This window comes from Rhinolophus sinicus, chromosome 2, assembly GCF_057876585.1.
Source record: "Rhinolophus sinicus isolate RSI-liver-muscle chromosome 2, RSI-T2T, whole genome shotgun sequence".
Lineage (NCBI taxonomy): Eukaryota > Metazoa > Chordata > Mammalia > Chiroptera > Rhinolophidae > Rhinolophus > Rhinolophus sinicus.
In genome coordinates this window covers 20,887,011-20,901,671 of record NC_142502.1, presented here as the reverse complement: position 1 = coordinate 20,901,671, position 14,661 = coordinate 20,887,011, and the positions used below count along the sequence as shown (strand labels likewise).

At 35.2% G+C, this 14,661-nt stretch overlaps 1 protein-coding gene across 3 annotated transcripts in view; it reads left to right on the top strand.

The window, feature by feature from the left end:
- The window catches only part of VTA1 (vesicle trafficking 1), a 56,748-nt gene that overhangs the window by 24,623 nt on the left and 17,464 nt on the right, over positions 1 to 14,661 (top strand). For all 3 annotated transcript variants that reach the window (XM_019756638.3, XM_019756639.3, XM_019756640.3), the window contains one exon: positions 12,896 to 13,004. In XM_019756638.3, coding sequence (XP_019612197.1) covers positions 12,896 to 13,004 — 109 coding nt within the window. The remainder of the gene's footprint in view (positions 1 to 12,895; positions 13,005 to 14,661) is intronic.

The following is a 14,661-nucleotide window of genomic DNA, read 5'->3' as shown; positions in this document are numbered from 1 at the left end:
GTTTAATTTCCTTTCTACTCGCATCTCCTGTTATTTCTGATCTGGATTTCTTTTCCGTTCTGTTTTCACTAGTATGGGACGCTACGTATACTAGATACTTGAAGATGCAGAGGTGACTTAAACATGACCTATGGAAAGCTTGAGATAGTTCAAGAGGGTTTTGCAGAGTTCCAGGTAGTCAGAGGAGATTAACGAGAGCTCAGATTAGAGAAGTAAGTCATAAACCAGATCAGAACAAATTCTAGTAGGAAGAAGGGAGAAGAAAGATGACGCAGCAACATGGTATTGGAGTAAGCAAGCCGAACACCAGAGGCCTTCTGCATGACATTTGTACATAAAGATTTTGAATCTTCTAGTTAAGTTCTTTTTGGTTTTCTTTTTAAAAAATAGACTTTTTTGAGAAGGCCACTGGTTCACCAGCTAGATTACTTCAATTTACATTATTTTCAAACTATTTCGAGCTCTTTTTCCCTGCAGACTGTTCTGTGTTGTTTAATTGAAGAACCCACAGGGACTTTTCATTTCCTGGCATTGCAGTTTCATCTTACTTGTGGTACTTCCTTACCAATCCCATGTCATGGTTTGTCAGGCCAGTCTGCTCACCACCCTCCCAGCTTTGACCATTGGGAACTTTATATTTTCACCCTACTTTATCTCAGTCTCACCCTCTCTTCAAGTCTTAGCTACATTGTTCTAACTCTTATGTGAATTTCTCCATCCTTTCAACTCTTCCACTTTTAGAGTCTTAACTGGGTGAATATTACACTGTAACTGTATTGACTTGAGTTTTATAGAATATATTTTGGAATGAATTATATTGCAAGTCCTTGAACGGGGAGCTTTGTCTTATTCTACACTTATATCTTCTTGGGCATTAAGTGCAAATTTGCAGACTGAGTAAAAACAGTGGCCGATTAGTTAATATTTCAAAAGTCATTATTGTTTAGCGTTTTATTTTTCTGTCCTTAGGTGGACAGAAACTTCTTTTACACAGAACTTCTTTCATAACTCTTCTGAAATGTAATAGATCTCAATTACTCCCAGAATTTTGGTTTCCTGATAGTTTTTCCCTTTTAATTTCATGTCATTACTCATAGTTGCACAGAACTAAATAAAGTCTATATTTTCCTTAGCCTTCAACTATTTATTTATTTATGTACATACATATTTTATCTGCCAGTCTTCTGTTTCTGAACTTCCCTTTCTCTGTTTTAGGTATGTGTATTGAACGCCTTTAACTTGCCTTATATAAGTATTTAATTAAATTTGTTGTTATGTAAACTTTTAGCATTCTTGTAGCTTTTGTGGAATCAGTGTCCCAGTTTTAGGTAGAGTCACTAAAATATACATTAAAAATTCTAATTTTGTATTTTAAAGCAAGGAATGTTGAAAACATAAATATTTTATTTTCCTACTATATCATCATCATTTATTTATGGCCAATATTATTGACAGGCTTCCTTTTATCGTATTTTAGATTTATTTCACTTCTAGCAAGGTCTGAGAAGCAAGTATCATTTTACCTTTTTTCCTTTGTAGTCTTTGGTTTAGGTTTAATGCTGCTAATTTATGAAGAATATGAAAATCGCTGGTAAAACATAATAAAATCGCTCTTATCTATTAAGTTTTTGCTAATTTGAAGGAATCAAATGAGTATGGTATGTTTCCCTCCCCTCACAGACTGTGTATTCTAACTCAGAAAGAGAAGCAAAATAACCAACTATAATGATATGTGGTCTAATAATGATAAAATACACAAAAGGGATCCACTCCTACCACTGTGCTTAGACACTTCAGATATATTTTGTTTCACCTTTCATAACTATGAATTATAGTGAGAGAACTGAGGGTCAGAAAAATATAAGTGCAATGTTCCAAGACATTGTAGCCCAGAACTGTGTTCTCAGACTCTGATAAAGGTCCAGCTTTTTTTTTTCTTAATTTCCAATTTGTTGCAGACTGAATGTTTTATAAAATACAAGTGATAATTGAATTACTAGAAAAAGTGAAACTTAAAAAAGCCATGCAAAATACAAGTCTAATTTGCAATAATTTTCCTAAATACTCTCAGTTCTGCACTATTTTGTCACAAACTGGAAAGCAGTTTGCAGACTGGTACTGGTTGTGGAACCACATTTTGATTAGCACTGATCTATATCCCTCTGTGGAAGACCCTAGGGATACTGTTTGTATCCCAGTCTGAGACTGGCCGTGCTGGAAAAACAGGGCTACAACATGACTGGAGCAATTACATGTGTAGCTAGCTGTGAAGGAGGTAGTGTGTTTAAGGAATCAATTTGCACTGGCAGTTTCTGAATTAAGCAACATCTTATCGCTAGCCTAGAAAACCATGGTAGAGTGAGGGAAATTGATCTAATTGCAGAAGCATGTGTTCTGTACACACCATGCCTTAGGTTTTCATGCTCTCACTGTATACTGAAGCTCTCATCCTTAGCAATTATGATAATAGATAGAAAAATATGAGAGGAGTATTGTCTGTCTTACTAGAGTAGCAGTTCATTAAAATTGCCAAGAACTGTGTCCTGTACTTAATATTCAATTAATTGTGAATGAAAATTCCATATGCCACTTCATAACTTATTTTTGGATAAATTATTTGACTTATGTAAGCTTGTTCTCACATCTGTAAGATGAAGAAAATTGTAATACCTACTTCTTCAGATTATCTTGAGGATAAAATAAGAAATGCATGTAAAGCCTTTAGCAAAGTACTTAGCATATAGTAAATGCTTAAAAAAAACATTACTTCTTGCTTTTATTACTTGATGGATAATGGTCTAGTGTACTATATATAGGAGGACATCAGCAAATACATGAAAATTTTAATGGAAACTTCTAAATTGCTCTATCTTGCATAGTTACTTAAGTTGAATTTATTCAGAAATAGTCATTATGTATTACTACTAACTATATTTGGAGTCCCAAAAAAGAGAGAAAAAATTTTTGAATAAATAGTGACCATTGATTTTCTAAATTGAGTGAGAAAACAGTTACAGATTCAAGAAGCTCAGTGAACCTCCAAGTAACAGAAATACAAAGAAAACCGTGTCTGAGAACATCATAGAAATTTAGCGGTGGAGGGTAAAATCTTGAAAGAACAGTCTTAGGAAACCACACATTGTATATAAAGTCACAGTGCTCTGAAGGATGGGTGACTTCTCATTTTTCAATGAGTGGTGGCAAGAGGATAATGAAACTGACGTATTTCAAGTACTGAAAGAAAAACAAAAGAAGCAAATAAACCCTGTCAACTTAGAATTCTATATAGCGCAAAGGTATCCTTCAAACAATCAAGGTCAAATAGACATTTTCAGGCAGATTAATTAATTGCTAGCAAATCTGCACTAAAGAACAGCATAAAGGAAATTTTTCAGTCTGAAGGGAAACCAGGTGGTGACTTGGATTTACAGGAAGGAAGTACACTAGACATAGTATATAGGTAAATATATAAAACTATATTTTCACTTTTCTTCATTTCTTTAAAAGATACATACTTTTTTTAAATAAAAGTTATTTTAACTATACATGTATATTTGGTAAACACAAAAGAAGGCAGGGAAAAGGAAGAGAGAAACAAAAACAGATGGGACTAATATAAAACAAATAACAAATATTAGGCATGTATCAATATGTACTATAAATGTAAATAGACTAACTATAATTTGAAAGTAAAGATTTTTCAGATTAGATAAAAAAGTAAGCTCTAACTTTGTCATTTACAAGAAATACCCTATAAATACAGAGACACAGATATTTTGAAAAGATGGAAAAAGTATTTGATGCAAATAGTAAGTAAACAAAATCCCAAGTGGCCATATTAATATTAGACACAGTAAACGAAGAAGATCTGTTATTAGAGGTAAAATGGGACATTTTAGTTCATCACGAAGATACTACAGTTAAAAGTGTTTGTGTTCCGAATAACAGAGTTTTAACCCATATGAAACAAAAATTGATGGAAATAAAAGAAAAATAAAGATAAATTCCTAATCATAGTTGGAGAGTTTAATACACCCTCCCCCTCAGTCATCAATAGAATAAGTAGTTTAAAAACAGTAAAATTAACTAAAATGAATAGACTGGCCACATCAAATGTTGGCTAGAATGTGTAAAAACAAGAGCTTTCATACATTGCTCAGTGAAAATGTTAGATGTCATAACCACTTTGGGAAAAGATTTGGCAGATTTTTATAAAGTTAAACATATACCTACCTTTTACCCAGCAATTCCTCCTTGGTGTTTATCCAAGAGAAATGAAAACATATGTCTAGAAAAAGACTTGTTCAAGACTGCTCATAGGAATTTTATTCATAATAGTCCAAAGCTGGAAACAACCCAGGTGTCCACCAGCAGAGAAACTGATAAATAAATTATGCTATTACTAAGATATAGAAAGGGACTGCTGATACACCTTGCAACATGGATGAATCTTATAGACATTATGCTAAGAAAAGAAGACTCAAAAGAATACAAAGTGTATGATTCTGTTCATATAAAGAACTACAATAGACATCTGGTGAAAAAAAATGAGGGTTTTTTTTTTTGGAGGGGGCAGGGGAAATTGATCTGAAAAGGGATATAAAGGAACTTTCTGGGGAACTTAGTGTGGTTATATTTTGATAGGAGTATGTTTTACACAGGTTTATCTGTTTGTCAAAATTCATCAAATATTCACTTAAGATTTGTGCATCATCAAAGTATATCAGTTTTACCACAAAAAATAAATATTGAACTGCTGTTTGTAGGTTTGTTTTTTCTTCATGGTATTCGGCTGTCAATTCTAAAACTGCCTACTCTATTCTAGGATAGAGCAAATGAGTAAATATATTGAGGGAGCCAGGTTTCTCACTTCTGGGTAAAGAAGTTAAAATATGGGATAGGAAAGTATTACATTGTATTGTTAATTGTTAGATTAATTGTTAGATTGGAGTTGGAGAAGTCCATATTCATTTGTGCTTTTAAATATATTAAATAAATAGAGCCTACTATAAGTCAAGAACGGTTCTAGGTGTTAGTAATAAGGCAGTGGGTAAGATCCGTGCCCTCATGGTAATCACACGCCTCTGGTGGAAACAGACAATGAAGAAATTAATAAATAAAATGCATGTCAAATGGTAAGTGGCGAGGAGAAACTCAAGGTAGGGATAAGAGTCAATTTAAATAAGATGGTTGGGGAAGACCTCACTGAGAAGGCAACATTTTAGCACAGCCTTGAAGAAGGTAAGGGAATGAGTCATACAGATACTCCAGGAAGAGGCAAGAGGAAGTGCAATGGTTTTGAGCTAGTAAAGGTTACCTGTTTAAGAAAGAGCAAGGAGCACAACATGGCTGAAACAGGAGTGAGTGAGAGTCATAGGAAGTGAAGTTTGGGAGGGGCAGTTCAAACAGAATTGATAGGCTTTGGCTGCTATTTTTAATGTGTTATTCCTTTTCGTGTAATGAGCAGGGGTGGAAATAGTACCCGTTAGTACATTATTAAATAATAAAACTTAGAGGTACTGATGGTTGAGACCAGAATTTGCAGAAGATGACATGGTGAGAAGTGGTTAGACTCTGGATATATTTTTAACGTAGACCTGACAGAATTTAAAAGATCGTTGGTGGAATGTGAGAGAAATAGAGAACTCAAAACTGACTAAGGGTTTGGGCTTGAACGACTGCAAGAATGGAGTTGCCGTTTACTGACATGTGGAGGAATAATTTTGTAGGGGAAGATCTGAAGTTGGTTATGAACTTCGAATGTTTTGAATTATGAGACATACAAGTGAAATGTTGAGTTGACTGTTTAAGTCCTAAAGTTCAGTAGACAGGTCTGAGCATATGATGTAAATTTGGGAGTTGGCAGCATGAGGTTGTATTTAAAGCCAGTAGACTGGATGAGATCATCAAGGTAAAGTGTTGAAAGAGAAGTCTAAGAACTGAAGTCTTATGGCACTCCCCATTCTGGTAATGAGAAAGAATCCATCCGAAGGACTGGAAAAGAGCACCCATCGAGGCAAGGGTGCCTCATTGAGGCAAGGTCATCGAGGCAGAAAACCTTGATATCCAGGAAACAAGGAAAAAGGGGGTTACGCAGAGAAGGAAGTGATCAACTTTTCATGCTGATTCAGTCAAGTAAGATGACATCTAAGCTTTGGATTTAGCAAGAGACAAGTAATCTGTAACCTTGACAAAAGCCAGTTGCAGTGCATGCTGGGGATAAAAACTTGACAAGGTTGGCTTCAAGAGAAAATCCACGAAGAAGAGTTGGAGACAGCTAGTAAAAAGCATTCTTTTTCAAGGTGGCCTTTTGGTATGCTAATGGAGAATGATTTATATCACATTTTCCTTAGTTTAGGCCAGGAATTTGTTTTTATTCTACCCTCATGTGATCCTTATATGGACCAGGTTTGAGAACCCCTGCTCTAGCCTATGGTTGGTGTTTCTACCTAGTCCTTCTTCATGGTAGCAAGCGCAAATGATTTAAAAATTAAATGACTCTAGTGGCCAAATTTGCAGTTGTAAGTGATTCTCATCAATCCAGTTATAAAACAGGAACTTAAAGGAAAGGCCGGGACAAAAGTAAAAGTTCTTTTTGTAATTCCTGTTTCCCAGAAAGGATATCTAATCAGTTAAAAGGAGTTAAAAGATTTAAAAACTATTGACATCTTGATATTGTCCTCTTAAAATATTATTTAATATCTAGCATCTTTTATTTTAAAGAACAAAATCAAAAATCAAATTAATTTTGAGTTACAACTGCCAAAATTTTCTGCTAAACGTAAGCCCCTGTTTGCAGGGGTATCTTGGAAGTAGTGCAGAATGAAAAATTAAACTGTTATGTTGATTTATCCTCCGGAGAAATTTTTTAAAAATGTATTTACTAAAGTGAATGCATTTCATGTTGTAGTAATGTTTTTTAAAGTTTACGTACGAATGAAGGAACCCAAAGTAGTTTAAATGTCTCTTCACAGTCCATTCTAGGAAATTAGGAATGAAGGACCCTTCTACAGTCATTACAATACAACTTAACCCAACTAAGTTTTAAGACAGTACTACGTTATTTCAGACCAAGGAAAAATCAGTTATATTTTTAAAGCTTCCAAAAGAAGGCAAATTAAACTTTCCTAGGCAATTTATTTCTTTGCTTTCAGAATGATCCTTTTATATCTACCAGAGTATATCCTATATTAATAAATGTTAAGTAGCTGACCTTTTAATGCTCATTTTTTTCTTATTTCGTATGTTCTCATCTAAATTGTTATTTGCAGAATGGTAATTAGCTTGCCAAGGCAGCCCTGAATTCAATGGCTGGCTTCACTACTTAATAGTGTCACCTTGGTTAAGTCACTTTACTTTTGTAGTGTCATTTCCTCATCTCTGTAATGATGGGATTGTAAAGGCTGAAAGAGAACGATGAAGAAAACATGGACCTCAGGAGGTACTGTAAGTTCCACATTTAGTGATGAAAGTTATTGCTTGCTTTGACATTGGGCTCTAAAGCTCAGGCTTACCCTGTTCATCCTGTTATCCCCAGCACTTAGCATGGTGCCTGATGTGATTAAATGATGAATAACTTGACTTGCTGGAAATCAGGGAGCTTCATAAGAGAATAAACATGTGAACTGAGTCTAAGGGAAGAGGCAACTTACTTGGCAGAAGAGGAAACCATGTTAGATTGAGAATAGCATGAGAAAAGACTGCAGGTGAGACAAGCACGTCTAGATTGAGGGGAAATAGTGAAAGATAAGACTGAAGCAATGTTCACATGTGGAAGGCCTGAATGCCATGTTAAACCATATCTACACTGAGCCAATCCTGACACTGTCTCGGGATCTTAGCAGAGTAAAATGTGACCTGCCTAAATCTCAAGGCTATTGTGTGGACCAAGTAAGAGAAAAATGTGTGCAAGTGCTTTATAACCTGCTGTTGTTACGTGCTGTTGAGTCAGCTCAGACTCCCGGTGACCCCATGAACGAGTGACGCCCACAGTGTCCTGTCCTCACAGCCCCGCTCAGCTCCTGTAGTCTCATACCTGTGCTTCCTTTATGGAGTCAGTCCATCTCATATGTGGTCTTCCTCATTCCCTGCTGCCTTCTCTTTTCCCAGCATTATTACCTTTGCCAAAGCCCCCTGCCTTCTCATGATGGGCCCGAAGTAGGACAGCTTCCATTTTGTCATTTTTGCCTTCAGTGGTGTTTCAGGCTCAGTTTGCTCTAGGACCCACTTACTCATCTTTCTGGTGGTCCAGAGCATCTGTAGAGATTCCAAATGAATCACTTTTTCTTCCTATCAGCCTTCTTCACTGTCCAACTTGCACATCTGTACAATTGGAAATGTGAGGGTGTGGATAATTTTAGCCTTGGTCTCTAATGATACATCTTTGCTCTTGGTGATCTTCCCTAATTCTCCCATTGTTGCCCTTCCAAGTCTTTTGATTTTTTTATTTGATTTTTTTTGCCTGCAGTCTCCATTTGAATTGATGACTGAACCAAAGTAAGCAAAATAACAATTTTGATATCTTCATTGTCTATGCTAAAGTTGTGTATTTTTTCTGTAGTCTGGATTTTTGTCTTGATGTTCAAATGCAGTCCTGCTTTGTAGAGAGAGTACTATAAAGAGTTTAGCCCCAGACTTTAATTTTTTCTTGGATTTAGCTTATTTATTCAGCTAGTCTCTAATGTGCATTTTCCACCCATGGCAAATTCATTTCTTAACTTTTATTTTCTGAACACTCCATTTATTTCTGCCTTTCTGACTTTGCTCATACTTTTCCTTCACCCCAGGGTGGTCTTACTACTCCTTTCCTCCACCTTTCACATCATCCTGCAAGGCCAAACTAAAGTATCATTTACTTTACCAGCTACCCTTCATTATGGTCTTTTCCTTTATTCTCTGCACTGTTCCATGTACTTATTAAAGAAACAAGTTTAATACTTCCTACCTGCTGAATTTGTATATAATTTTAGTTCCACATCCATGGCAAGGTGATCAGCTCCCAAAGAGCAGAAACAATATATTGATTTATTTTATATCTAATGGCCCCATATTGTCTAACTGAAGGTTTTAATAGCCAGTATTTATTGAGCCTAAAAAATGTTGAGGTTAATTGTATCTTAGGTTTCCATCATAAGAGAGAAATTTTAAATCACTGGAAATTTCAAGTATGTAATTATCTCCATTAGTTTAAATTGCTGGAGCATAGGTTAATAATGAGCAGTTTAAAATGATACAGTGAATTCAAGTGGACATGCAAACCTAGAGACTCTAAGTCTGATTATAATTCAGCATTTGTAGACTTTCAATCCCAATTGTCCATGATTTTGAAAAAGTCAAACTAACCTGGAAAACCAGTGTTCTAATACATGCTCTTTGTTCTCAAAGAATGGAAGAGAAGGAAGGGAAAGTTGAACCATGTGATATTGCTACTTCTATAGGTCAAAAACAGTCAAACACTAGAAATTGCAAGCCTCTCTAACTATAATAAACTTAATTGAATTTCCTAAACACAATCGTCATTATAGTACTACCAAAGAGATAATAAATCTGTGTGTTGAACAGAATGACTTTCATCAAAATCGATTAAGCTATCATGAATGAGAGATGTATATATTTGTTGAGCAACTACTATGTACTGTCCACAAAGCCAAATGCTTGGTATATCGTAAACAACAGACAGACAGACATAGACCTGGCCTTTAATGGGCTAATATTCTAGGGTATGTGTGTTTTGGGGCTGGGGCAAGAGTTTATAAATATATATAAATATGTGATTTTAAATTGTGATGAACATTATTAAAGAAAACGTGACAGGATTACTGGGAAGTTCCACCTTATATTGGGAAGTCACGAAAAGGTTTCTGAGGAAGTGACATTTGATCTGTGAAGAATGAGTTGAGTAGGAGTGAGTTAGCTGGGTGAGAAGAAGGGGAAAGGACAAGAGGAAAAAGATTGTGTGAGCCGTGGCATGTTTAGGAGTAGAAGGGATGCCAGCATAGCTACTGTATTTTGCTGTGTATAGTGCACTCCCGTGTATAATGCTCACCCACGTTTCTGGCCCAAACTTTCAGGGAAAAAATATTTTGTTTTAAATTTTTAATTCAAATTTTCATTTGTTTACATTTAGGGACTTGTTTTTTTGTATTATAAAGGAATTTTAACATTTATTTTTTAACATATTATGGAATAGAAATTTTATGTAACAAATAATTACAAAACACAAGAACAGATACAAGGTACAAGAAATTTTATGTACCGGTAACAAATTTATGATATTTACGCATCATAGAAGGCCAAAAACTCTATCGTTGCAAGTTCCTCATAAATTCAACAAAACAGATTATCGTATTCCAGGGTATTATTTTGCATACGGTAATCGTTGTTGATTTTTACAGTTACACTTTTAATTCATAAGCATAAATAAATATAGATACAGAAATTTATATAGATACAGAATTAGTACTACCAATGTATAATGTGCATTCTTATTTTTCCCTCAGATTTGCGCAAAAACGTGTGCATTATACATGGCAAAATATGGTAATCGGTAGTGAATGGATGGAGTAGGGACATAAAAGGAAGTTGGACAGTCAAGAACCAGGTAGAATAAAATCTTGTAGCCAGAATTAGAGTTTGTTTTGTAATTCAAGTGCCTTGGGAAACCATTGAAAAGATTATCATGAGTGGATTTAAATTTAGAAAGATCATTCTACTCTTGAGTACAGGATGAGGGGTTGTGTGGTGGGTGGGGGTAGGGCAAGAATGTAAATAAGGGGACAGATTAGGGAGCTGTTGCAGAGAAAATGGGGTCACGACCAAATCATTATGTTTCAAAAACATAATCAACTGGATTCCTGACACAGTAGATGAGGGAGTGGGGGAAGAGACAAAGGATAAGAGAAATCTGCTAAAAATGAGTCCCATCCATTTCTGACTTGGGAGAATGAAGTTCGCTGGATGGAGGAGAACTGGTTGAAGGAATGGAGAACAGTTTGGAACAAATTTAAGTTGTATTGAGATATCCAAGTAGAGGTGTCACGTCAGTTGGATATTTGTCAGAAACAAATTCTGACTAGATACATCAATTTAAGAATAATAAAGATACAGATGGTATTTAAAGCCGTGGGAATGAATGAGTATGGAGCAATAAAATAAACCATGTGACAGGAACCCTGAAGCTTGTAGGAATCTGGTAGGTAGTATAATTAATAAAGACAGCCCACTGGGATATAATAAATGACAGCTGATATGGTGTGTGAACTGGAGAGGGAGGATGAGAGAGCGGGGGGAGAGAATGAATGAATGTGAATGGATATACTTCATCCAATGGAGACTGCTCTACTTAGTTCAGCTAATAATTATCAAGTTAATGTGGGCCCAGTGTTTCCATATCTTCCATTTTTTAAAAGAATTTAGGAATTTAGATTTTCTTTGGCTTGTCTAGTTTTATTATGTGGAAAACAATTCATATTTAAAGTTCTATATGAGTCAGCATTGATTGAACCCACCAGTTTAATCTCTTTTATAGAACAGAGAACAGAAGATTATTTGGAAGTCAGATAGAGGATTAGCAGCCAGAGGATTTAGGAGGGAAACGAGAGTAGTGTCATAAAAACCGGAAATAGAGAATGTTTCATAAAGATTGGAATGGTTCGGTGTTTAATATGCTACCTGAGAGGCTTGGTAAGATTGTAACAGGGTGGATGGTATGCTTTTGTTCTCTCTCTTCTTAATCTTACCATAAATTCTAACTTGCATTTCTTCCAGGGCCTTCAGGCAAATAGTTCTAATTGATTAGAGGAATTCTGCAAAAATAGCCTCCTGAATAGGTGGGGAAAGATATGCAAAAAGATATGAAGGTTTATCAAAGATTTATAGGCATCTCAGGACCTGACTCAGATCAGCAGGGGTCCGGAATATCAAGAACTGAACATAAAGAGATCTGGAGATTTCCCTGCTCTTCCTTGGCTCCCACTTCTTGCCAAGCCCATTCTCCCTTCCCTTGACGTAAAAGAAGCCTGAATTCTGGGCTCTTAAGATGAATTTGAGGCACCATTAGGTCTCTCGTCTCAGTTGGTGCCTTCTCGACCAATAAACCTTTCCTTATTCCAAACTCAGACGTTTTGAGTTTTGGTCTTTCAAAGCATAGGGCACATGGGCCTTGAACCAGTAACAAGATGATGCCTGGAAAGTGTCCCTTGGATTTGCCAGTAAAAGTAGGTCTTTGGTGACATTAGCAAGAGCAGTTCCTAAGGTGAACTGATGACTTAAGTGAGGCTGGCACATGTGGGCTCCCAGCCATTACAAGGCATGGGCACATTCAAATTTTCAGACCTTCTGTTTGATGATAACAAGCACTAAACCAAAAAGAAATAACGTAACTAAGAATCCGAGCTGGTAAACAGTATACTACAGGTTAAAAGGTGAAGTTTGTCTCGCTGTCTGTCTAGTGTTTGTTTATTTGCTTTAACCACTACATCATTTTAGTTTTTGTTTTCATAGATTTGTGTAGATCTATTTTTTCATCTGTAGTGAAAATAGTTCAGTCTGTTGCTATTTTATATTTAATTTTAGAATTCCTTAGCTTAGTTCTCCCCTGTGCATAAGGGTTTCAAGTTTTCCTGGAAGGAGACTCCTCTTGCAGACCTCTTTTGAAATACAAAACCAGAAGAGAGAACTAGGCATGAATTGTGAGGAAGATAGCTTTTCAAGAAGTCTGTCCAGCCCTAGACATTGGTAGAGTCCAGTGGTAGGGTGTGGAGGGTATCAGACTCTTTTAGAGCTATACTGAAAAAATGGGTTTAATCTCAGAAATAGGTAGAGGTTATCATAAATGTATATTTTTATTTGACTTTTTTATTGCAATCTAATAGTGATATAAAAATACTTCTTTTAGAATGTGAAACACAGAAAGTATGCAAGGTGGAAGGCAACATATATCCATAATTGTTTAAAGAATGGAGAGACTCCTCAAGCAGGGCCTGTTGGAATTGAAGAAGATAATGGTATGTATTTATTTATCTAAATGGTTTAATAGAATAGAATAGTAAAATGGTTTAATAGAATCATAATTGTTCAGTATATTATTATTCAAAGTTTTCAAAAGGAACCATATAATTTTGTTTCTGCCGTAAGGTCCAAAATCCATGGAAATTTGGTATAAAATCATAAATTTAGGGGCTGAGAGATTAAGGCCTAACTCCTGTAACATCTGACTTTGTCAACAGAATGGCTTTGCTGTCACCTACCTCTATTCATATAATCCATTTATAGTTATAAAATTACTAAACGGGCAGTCCATTTATAATTTATAAAATATTTCCAAACCACAAGGAACACTATTATTATCTATGTATCTAAAGTTTTATTTGGGGGTGGTGGTGGTAGGTATTACATTCACATGGTTCAAAATCTATAGGGCATATAAAAAATATGAAGTGAATTTCTCATTTTCACCATATCCCTCATCTTTCCAGAGCCTACTGAAACCCAAATAAGTAATTACTGTTTTAAATTTTTTGGGTATCGTTACAGAGATTATTTTTTATGAATTTACAACTAAATAGGAATATATATCCTCCCTTTTTTTTACATAGTTGGTAATGTGCACTGTTCTGCAACTGTTTTTTTTTTGTTGTTGTTGTTGTTTTTACTTGATATATACGTGTGTGTGTGTGTGTGTGTATATATATATATATATATATGAAAATTTCACCATCATGTAATAAGTGGTTTTATAAAATTAAATTGTGAAAAAATAAGGGTCTCATTTTTTCACTTGGGCTTTCAGTTAGTGTGTGATGGAAAAGAAAAGGAAAAATGTTTATCACTTACTTGTTTTTCTTGATTAGACATATAGGCAATAGACTGTCACAAGGAGAAACAACCACTGTTCTCTGAATTAAGAAAATTGCAGATGATTCTTGCATTTTGTTATACAACTTTTAGGTATATGTGAAGATGATCATCAAATGCATGGGTTGGTAAACTTTTTCTTAAAGGGTCAGATAGTAAATATTTTAGGATTCTAGGTGATGTGATATGGTCTTTGTTGCAACTGCTCAACTCTGCTCTTAGAGTGCAAAAGTAGCCAAAGACTATATGTAATCAAATGAACATGTCTGTGTTCCAATAAAACTTTATTTGTGAAAACAGGCAGCCAGCCTACTGGCCATAGTTGGCCAGCTACAGTCTAATATATCTCCTAAGATCTGTTGTTATAGTGAATTCTATTAAAAGATTGCCTAATACTGAACCAGCTTTACATTGTGTTATAAACCCCACTTGGTCATGATTTTTTTATTATTATTATTGTATTGATGGATTCAATTCATTACTGCGATATCATTTAGGATTTTTGCATTGACACTCATCAGTAAAATTGTTCTAAGTTACTTTTTGGTATTAATGTTATGCTTTATAAATATAATCTGAAAGTTGCTATTGTTTTTCTATGTTTTGGACATTTTAAATAGCCTTGGAGTTACATTTTCTTTAAAAGCTTCCTAGAATTTTTTGTGAAACCAACTGGCCCTGGTACTGGGGATGGCTTATTAACACTATTCTATGGAAATTATTCCTGTTAGATTTTTTAAAAGTTTCCTCAATCGGTGTCCAGTGAATGAATGTGCACTGACGAATGATATTTTAGTTCTTTTAGGC